Here is a 10,000-nt window from a genome sequence, read left to right on the forward strand (position 1 = left end):
GGCAAGTCAGTTAAGAACAAATTCTTATTTTACAATGATGGCCTACCGGGCAACAGTGGGTTAACTGCCTTGTTCAGGGGAACAGTGGGTTAACTGCCTTGTTCAGGGGAACAGTGGGTTAACTGCCTTGTTCAGGGGAACAGTGGGTTAACTGCCTTGTTCAGGGGAACAGTGGGTTAACTGCCTTGTTCAGGGGAACAGTGGGTTAACTGCCTTGTTCAGGGGAACAGTGGGTTAACTGCCTTGTTCAGGGAACAGTGGGTTAACTGCCTTGTTCAGGGGAACAGTGGGTTAACTGCCTTGTTCAGGGAACAGTGGGTTAACTGTCTTGTTCAGGGGAACAATGGGTTAACTGCCTTGTTCAGGGGAACAGTGGGTTAACTGCCTTGTTCAGGGGAACAGTGGGTTAGCTGCCTTGTTCAGGGAACAGTGGGTTAACTGCCTTGTTCAGGGGTAGGGACAGATTTTTACCTTATCTGCCTTCTCAACCACTGGGCTACTGCCTTCTAACCACTAGGCTACCTGCCTCTAACCACAGGCTACCTTTTAGGCTACCTTCTCTAACCACTAGGCTACCTGTCTCTAACCACTAGGCTACATGCCTCTAACCACTAGGCTACCTGCCTCTAACCACTAGGCTACCTGCCTCTAACCACTAGGCTACCTGCCTCTAACTAACCACTAGGCTACCTGCCTCTAACCACTAGGCTACCTGCCTCTAACCACTAGGCTACCTGCCTCTAACCACTAGGCTACATGCCTCTAACCACTAGGCTACCTGCCTCTAACCACTAGGCCACCTGCCTCTAACCACTAGGCTACCTGCCTCTAACCACTAGGCCACCTGCCTCTAACCACTAGGCTACCTGCCTCTAACCACTAGGCTACCTGCCTCTAACCACTAGGCTACCTGCCTCTAACCACTAGGCTACCTGCCTAACCACTAACCACTAGGCCTACCTGCCTCTAACCACTAGGCCACCTGCCTCTAACCACTAGGCTACCTGCCTCTAACCACTAGGCTACCTGCCTCTAACCACTAGGCTACCTGCCTCTAACCACTAGGCCACCTGCCTCTAACCACTAGGCTACCTGCCTCTAACCACTAGGCTACCTGCCTCTAACCACTAGGCTACCTGCCTCTAACCACTAGGCTACCTGCCTCTAACCACTAGTCTACCTGCCTCTAACCACTAGGCTACCTGGCCTAGTTTATCAAAAACTGCTTCACAATAACCTGGCACAGACTCCCAAAGAGCATCATGCCCTCGGTCCACATTTCCCCGTGTTTAAATCAGATTAATAAAAGTGACCTATATGAAAAGACATCGTCATCCAGTATAATGGTAGTGGAGGTTACAGTGGGTCTCCTTTCTGTCCCCTCCTCACACAGAGATCTGTCCTACAACATGATCCAGTCTCTGCCCAGCTTCAGAGGATGTGAGAAGATTCAGAAAATGTGAGTGTCTTGGCAACCGGAGAAGCCCTATAAAACGATATGAGCCGTGACTTTACAATAAAAACTGTTTCTATTGCTTTTTGTTTTGTTGTTGTTGTTGTATTTTATAGTGATCTGCACCACAATGAAATTGAAGAGCTGCAAGCTGACACATTCCAGGGACTGACTTCCCTACGGTCTCTGTGAGTACACTGGTCTGGGTGGGTGGGTGGGGGTGGGGGTGTGGTGTGTGTGTGTGTGTGTGTGTGTGTGTGTGTGTGTGTGTGTGTGTGTGTGTGTGTGTGTGTGTGTGTGTGTGTGTGTGTGTGTGTGTGTGTGTGTGTGTGTGTGTGTGTGCGTGTGTGTGGTGTGTGTGTGTGTGCGTGTGTGTGTGTGTGTGTGTGTGTGTGTGTGTGCATGTGCTTGCCTATGACCTCACATTCCCATTATATTCAGATTACTCCATGTTCATATTCTGTATCGGGTTTTCACTCCAAATATGCCTCAAAATGTTTGTTTTCTCAATTCAGAAAGTGATGAATGTGGTGAATTCCAGGGAGGCTGGTTATACAAACTGATACAATGAGAGAATGTAGCTAGTAGTGTGACCGGCATGTCAGGACCATGGCCTGTATTCACTAGCACCCTAATCCCTAGTGCACAAGGTTGGACCACTCGGACACACTACATAGGGTGCCATTTGGTATGTCAGGATGAGAAGTGTTGGACCACTCAGACACACTACATAGGGTGCCATTTGGTATGTCAGGATGAGAAGTGTTGGACCACTCGGACACACTACATAGGGAATAGGGTGCCATTTGGAATAGGGTGCCATCAGGATGAGAAGTGTTGGACCACTCGGACACACTACATAGGGAATAGGGTGCCATCAGGTGCCATTGAGAAGTGTTGGACCACTTGGACACACTACACAGGGAATAGGGTGCCATCAGGATGAGAAGTGTTGGACCACTCGGACACACTACACAGGGAATAGGGTGCCATCAGGATGAGAAGTGTTGGACCACTCGGACACACTACACAGGGAATAGGGTGCCATCAGGATGAGAAGTGTTGGACCACTACACAGGGAATAGGGTGCCATCAGGATGAGAAGTGTTGGACCACCACTACATAGGGAATAGGGTGCCATCAGGATGAGAAGTGTTGGACCACTACACAGGGAATAGGGTGCCATCAGGATGAGAAGTGTTGGACCACTACACAGGGAATAGGGTGCCATCAGGATGAGAAGTGTTGGACCACTACACAGGATGGAATAGGGTGCCATCAGGATGAGAAGTGTTGGACCACTACACAGGGAATAGGGTGCCATCAGGATGAGACGTGTTGGACCACTACAAAGGGAATAGGGTGCCATCAGGATGAGAAGTGTTGGACCACTGGGCCATCACACTACACAGGGAATAGGGGGTGCCATCAGGATGAGAAGTGTTGGACCACTACACAGGGAATAGGGTGCCATCAGGATGAGAAGTGTTGGACCACTACACAGGGAATAGGGTGCCATCAGGATGAGAAGTGTTGGACCACTACACAGGGAATAGGGTGCCATCAGGATGAGAAGTGTTGGACCACTACACAGGGAATAGGGTGCCATCAGGATGAGAAGTGTTGGACCACTACACAGGGAATAGGGTGCCATCAGGATGAGAAGTGTTGGACCACTACACAGGGAATAGGGTGCCATCAGGATGAGAAGTGTTGGACCACTACACAGGGAATAGGGTGCCATCAGGATGAGAAGTGTTGGACCACTACACAGGGAATAGGGTGCCATCAGGATGAGAAGTGTTGGACCACTACATAGGGAATAGGGTGCCATCAGGATGAGAAGTGTTGGACCACTACACAGGGAATAGGGTGCCATCAGGATGAGAAGTGTTGGACCACTACACAGGGAATAGGGTGCCATCAGGATGAGAAGTGTTGGACCACTACATCAGGGAATAGGGTGCCATCAGGATGAGAAGTGTTGGACCACTACACAGGGGAATAGGGTGCCATCAGGATGAGAAGTGTTGGACCACTACACAGGGAATAGGGTGCCATCAGGATGAGAAGTGTTGGACCACTACACAGGGAATAGGGTGCCATCAGGATGAGAAGTGTTGGACCACTACACAGGGAATAGGGTGCCATCAGGATGAGAAGTGTTGGACCACTACACAGGGAATAGGGTGCCATCAGGATGAGAAGTGTTGGACCACTACACAGGGAATAGGGTGCCACAGTGTTACACAGGGAATAGGGTGCCATCAGGATGAGAAGTGTTGGACCACTACACAGGGAATAGGGTGCCATCAGGATGAGAAGTGTTGGACTACTACATAGGGAATAGGGTGCCATCAGGATGAGAAGTGTTGGACCACTACACAGGGAATAGGGTGCCATCAGGATGAGAAGTGTTGGACCACTACATCAGGGAATAGGGTGCCATCAGGATGAGAAGTGTTGGACCACTACACAGGGAATAGGGTGCCATCAGGATGAGAAGTGTTGGACCACTACACAGGGAATAGGGTGCCATCAGGATGAGAAGTGTTGGACCACTACACAGGGAATAGGGTGCCATCAGGATGAGAAGTGTTGGACCACTACACAGGGAATAGGGTGCCATCAGGATGAGAAGTGTTGGACCACTACACAGGGAATAGGGTGCCATCAGGATGAGAAGTGTTGGACCACAGGGAATAGGGTGCCATCAGGATGAGAAGGAATACACAGGGAATAGGGTGCCATCAGGATGAGAAGTGTTGGACCACTACACAGGGAATAGGGTGCCATCAGGATGAGAAGTGTTGGACCACTACACAGGGAATAGGGTGCCATCAGGATGAGAAGTGTTGGACCACTACACAGGGAATAGGGTGCCATCAGGATGAGAAGTGTTGGACCACTACACAGGGAATAGGGTGCCATCAGGATGAGAAGTGTTGGACCACCACACAGGGAATAGGGTGCCATCAGGATGAGAAGTGTTGGACCACTACACAGGGAATAGGGTGCCATCAGGATGAGAAGTGTTGGACCACTACACAGGGAATAGGGTGCCATCAGGATGAGAAGTGTTGGACCACTACATAGGGAATAGGGTGCCATCAGGATGAGAAGTGTTGGACCACTACACAGGGAATAGGGTGCCATCAGGATGAGAAGTGTTGGACCACTACACAGGGAATAGGGTGCCATCAGGATGAGAAGTGTTGGACCACTACACAGGGAATAGGGTGCCATCAGGATGAGAAGTGTTGGACCACTACATAGGGATAGGGTGCCATCAGGATGAGAAGTGTTGACCATACACAGGGAATAGGGTGCCATCAGGATGGAGTGAGAAGTGTTGGACCACTACACAGGGAATAGGGTGCCATCAGGATGAGAAGTGTTGGACCACACACAGGGAATAGGGTGCCATCAGGATGAGAAGTGTTGGACCACTACACAGGGAATAGGGTGCCATCAGGATGAGAAGTGTTGGACCACTACACTACAGAGGGAATAGGGTGCCATCAGGATGAGAAGTGTTGGACCACTACACAGGGAATAGGGTGCCATCAGGATGAGAAGTGTTGGACCACTACACAGGGAATAGGGTGCCATCAGGATGAGAAGTGTTGGACCACTACACAGGGAATAGGGTGCCATCAGGGAATAGGGGGTGCCATCAGGATGAGAAGTGTTGGACCACTACACAGGGAATAGGGTGCCATCAGGATGAGAAGTGTTGGACCACTACACAGGGAATAGGGTGCCATCAGGATGAGAAGTGTTGGACCACTACACAGGGAATAGGGTGCCATCAGGATGAGAAGTGTTGGACCACTACACAGGGAATAGGGTGCCATCAGGATGAGAAGTGTTGGACACTACACAGGGAATAGGGTGCCATCAGGATGAGAAGTGTTGGACCACTAGGGAATAGGGTGCCATCAGGATGAGAAGTGTTGGACCACTACACAGGGAATAGGGTGCCATCAGGATGAGAAGTGTTGGACCACTACATAGGGAATAGAAGGTGCCATCAGGATGAGAAGTGTTGGACCACTACACAGGGAATAGGGTGCCATCAGGATGAGAAGTGTTGGACCACTACAGGGAATAGGGTGCCATCAGGATGAGAAGTGGGTGCCATCAGGATGAGAAGTGTTGGACCACTACACAGGGAATAGGGTGCCATCAGGATGAGAAGTGTTGGACCACTACACAGGGAATAGGGTGCCATCAGGATGAGAAGTGTTGGACCACTACACAGGGAATAGGGTGCCATCAGGATGAGAAGTGTTGGACCACTACACAGGGAATAGGGTGCCATCAGGATGAGAAGTGTTGGACCACTACACAGGGAATAGGGTGCCATCAGGATGAGAAGTGTTGGACCACTACACAGGGAATAGGGTGCCATCAGGATGAGAAGTGTTGGACCACTACACAGGGAATAGGGTGCCATCAGGATGAGAAGTGTTGGACCACTACACAGGGAATAGGGTGCCATCAGGATGAGAAGTGTTGGACCACTACACAGGGAATAGGGTGCCATCAGGATGAGAAGTGTTGGACCACTACACAGGGAATGGACCACTACACAGGGAAGCCAGGGTGCCATCAGGATGAGAAGTGTTGGACCACTACACAGGGAATAGGGTGCCATCAGGATGAGAAGTGTTGGACCACTACACAGGGAATAGGGTGCCATCAGGATGAGAAGTGTTGGACCACTACACAGGGAATAGGGTGCCATCAGGATGAGAAGTGTTGGACCACTACACAGGGAATAGGGTGCCATCAGGATGAGAAGTGTTGGAATAGGGTGCCATCAGGGAATAGGGTGCCATCAGGATGAGAAGTGTTGGACCACTACACAGGGAATAGGGTGCCATCAGGATGAGAAGTGTTGGACCACTACACAGGGAATAGGGTGCCATCAGGATGAGAAGTGTTGGACCACTACACAGGGAATAGGGTGCCATCAGGATAGGGAGGGTGCCATCAGGATGTGTTGGACCACTACACAGGGAATAGGGTGCCATCAGGATGAGAAGTGTTGGACCACTACACAGGGAATAGGGTGCCATCAGGATGAGAAGTGTTGGACCACTACATAGGGAATAGGGTGCCATCAGGATGAGAAGTGTTGGACCACTACACAGGGAATAGGGTGCCATCAGGATGAGAAGTGTTGGACCACTACACAGGGAATAGGGTGCCATCAGGATGAGAAGTGTTGGACCACTACACAGGGAATAGGGTGCCATCAGGATGAGAAGTGTTGGACCACTACACAGGGAATAGGGTGCCATCAGGATGAGAAGTGTTGGACCACTACACAGGGAATAGGGTGCCATCAGGATGAGAAGTGTTGGACCACTACACAGGGAATAGGGTGCCATCAGGATGAGAAGTGTTGGACCACTACACAGGGAATAGGGTGCCATCAGGATGAGAAGTGTTGGACCACTACACAGGGAATAGGGTGCCATCAGGATGAGAAGTGTTGGACCACTACACAGGGAATAGGGTGCCATCAGGATGAGAAGTGTTGGACCACTACACAGGGAATAGGGTGCCATCAGGATGAGAAGTGTTGGACCACTACACAGGGAATAGGGTGCCATCAGGATGAGAAGTGTTGGACCACTACACTAGGGAATAGGGTGCCATCAGGATGAGAAGTGTTGGACCACTACACAGGGAATAGGGTGCCATCAGGATGAGAAGTGTTGGACCACTACACAGGGAATAGGGTGCCATCAGGATGAGAAGTGTTGGACCACTACACAGGGAAGTGTCAGGAGGGTGCCATCAGGATGAGAAGTGTTGGACCACTACACAGGGAATAGGGTGCCATCAGGATGAGAAGTGTTGGACCACTACACAGGGAATAGGGTGCCATCAGGATGAGAAGTGTTGGACCACCACAGGGAATAGGGTGCCATCAGGATGAGAAGTGTTGGACCACTACACAGGGAATAGGGTGCCATCAGGATGAGAAGTGTTGGACCACTACACAGGGAATAGGGTGCCATCAGGATGAGAAGTGTTGGACCACCACACAGGGAATAGGGTGCCATCAGGATGAGAAGGGAATAGGGTGCCATCAGGATGAGAAGTGTTGGACCACTACACAGGGAATAGGGTGCCATCAGGATGAGAAGTGTTGGACCACTACACAGGGAATAGGGTGCCATCAGGATGAGAAGTGTTGGACCACTACACAGGAATAGGGTGCCATCAGGATGAGAAGTGTTGGACCACTACACAGGGAATAGGGTGCCATCAGGATGAGAAGTGTTGGACCACTACACAGGGAATAGGGTGCCATCAGGATGAGAAGTGTTGGACCACTACACAGGGAATAGGGTGCCATCAGGATGAGAAGTGTTGGACCACTACACAGGGAATAGGGTGCCATCAGGATGAGAAGTGTTGGACCACTACACAGGGAATAGGGTGCCATCAGGATGAGAAGTGTTGGACCACTACACAGGGAATAGGGTGCCATCAGGATGAGAAGTGTTGGACCACTACACAGGGAATAGGGTGCCATCAGGATGAGAAGTGTTGGACCACTACACAGGGAATAGGGTGCCATCAGGATGAGAAGTGTTGGACCACTACACAGGGAATAGGGTGCCATCAGGATGAGAAGTGTTGGACCACTACACAGGGAATAGGGTGCCATCAGGATGAGAAGTGTTGGACCACTACATAGGGAATAGGGTGCCATCAGGATGAGAAGTGTTGGACCACTACACAGGGAATAGGGTGCCATCAGGATGAGAAGTGTTGGACCACTACACAGGGAATAGGGTGCCATCAGGATGAGAAGTGTTGGACCACTGTTGGACCACACAGGGAATAGGGTGCCATCAGGATGAGAAGTGTTGGACCACTACACAGGGAATAGGGTGCCATCAGGATGAGAAGTGTTGGACCACTACACAGGGAATAGGGTGCCATCAGGATGAGAAGTGTTGGACCACTACATCAGGATGAGAAGTGGGAATAGGGGGTGCCATCAGGATGAGAAGTGTTGGACCACTACACAGGGAATAGGGTGCCATCAGGATGAGAAGTGTTGGACCACTACACAGGGAATAGGGTGCCATCAGGATGAGAAGTGTTGGACCACTACACAGGGAATAGGGTGCCATCAGGATGAGAAGTGTTGGACCACTACAGGGTGCCATCAGGATGAGAAGTGTTGGGAATAGGGTGCCATCAGGATGAGAAGTGTTGGACCACTACACAGGGAATAGGGTGCCATCAGGATGAGAAGTGTTGGACCACTACATAGGGAATAGGGTGCCATCAGGATGAGAAGTGTTGGACCACTACACAGGGAATAGGGTGCCATCAGGATGAGAAGTGTTGGACCACCACTACACAGGGAATAGGGGGTGCCATCAGGATGAGAAGTGTTGGACCACTACATCAGGATGAGAAGTGTTGGAATAGGGGGTGCCATCAGGATGAGAAGTGTTGGACCACTACACAGGGAATAGGGTGCCATCAGGATGAGAAGTGTTGGACCACTACACAGGGAATAGGGTGCCATCAGGATGAGAAGTGTTGGACCACTACACAGGGAATAGGGTGCCATCAGGATGAGAAGTGTTGGACCACTACACAGGGAATAGGGTGCCATCAGGATGAGAAGTGTTGGACCACTACACAGGGAATAGGGTGCCATCAGGATGAGAAGTGTTGGACCACTACACAGGGAATAGGGTGCCATCAGGATGAGAAGTGTTGGACCACTACACAGGGAATAGGGTGCCATCAGGATGAGAAGTGTTGGACCACTACACAGGGAATAGGGTGCCATCAGGATGAGAAGTGTTGGACCACTACACAGGGAATAGGGAATAGGATGAGGTGCCATCAGGATGGTGCCATCAAGTGTTGGACCACTACACAGGGAATAGGGTGCCATCAGGATGAGAAGTGTTGGACCACTACACAGGGAATAGGGTGCCATCAGGATGAGAAGTGTTGGACCACCACAGGGAATAGGGTGCCATCAGGAGAAGTGTTGGACCACTACACAGGGAATAGGGTGCCATCAGGATGAGAAGTGTTGGACCACTACACAGGGAATAGGGTGCCATCAGGATGAGAAGTGTTGGACCACTACACAGGGAATAGGGTGCCATCAGGATGAGAAGTGTTGGACCACTGCCATCAGGATGAGAAGTGGAACAGGGAATAGGGTGCCATCAGGATGAGAAGTGTTGGACCACTACATAGGGAATAGGGTGCCATCAGGATGAGAAGTGTTGGACCACTACACAGGGAATAGGGTGCCATCAGGATGAGAAGTGTTGGACCACTACACAGGAATAGAAGTGTTGACCATCAGGATGTGCCATCAGAAGTGTTGGACCACTACACAGGGAATAGGGTGCCATCAGGATGAGAAGTGTTGGACCACTACACAGGGAATAGGGTGCCATCAGGATGAGAAGTGTTGGACCACTACACAGGGAATAGGGTGACCACCATCAGGGTGCCATCAGGATGAAGTGTTGGACCACT

General features: G+C 50.7%; 1 protein-coding gene across 1 annotated transcript in view; it reads left to right on the forward strand.

The window, feature by feature from the left end:
* Positions 1 to 10,000, forward strand: part of LOC121845484 (leucine-rich repeat-containing G-protein coupled receptor 5-like) — a gene marked incomplete at its 5' end in the record, with an annotated part of 92,168 nt that overhangs the window by 53,939 nt on the left and 28,229 nt on the right. Inside the window, 2 exon segments of the mRNA XM_042316949.1 lie at positions 1,394 to 1,459; positions 1,570 to 1,641. Coding sequence (XP_042172883.1) covers positions 1,394 to 1,459; positions 1,570 to 1,641 — 138 coding nt within the window.

This window comes from Oncorhynchus tshawytscha, unplaced genomic scaffold, assembly GCF_018296145.1.
Source record: "Oncorhynchus tshawytscha isolate Ot180627B unplaced genomic scaffold, Otsh_v2.0 Un_contig_4380_pilon_pilon, whole genome shotgun sequence".
NCBI classification, from domain to species: Eukaryota; Metazoa; Chordata; class Actinopteri; order Salmoniformes; family Salmonidae; genus Oncorhynchus; species Oncorhynchus tshawytscha.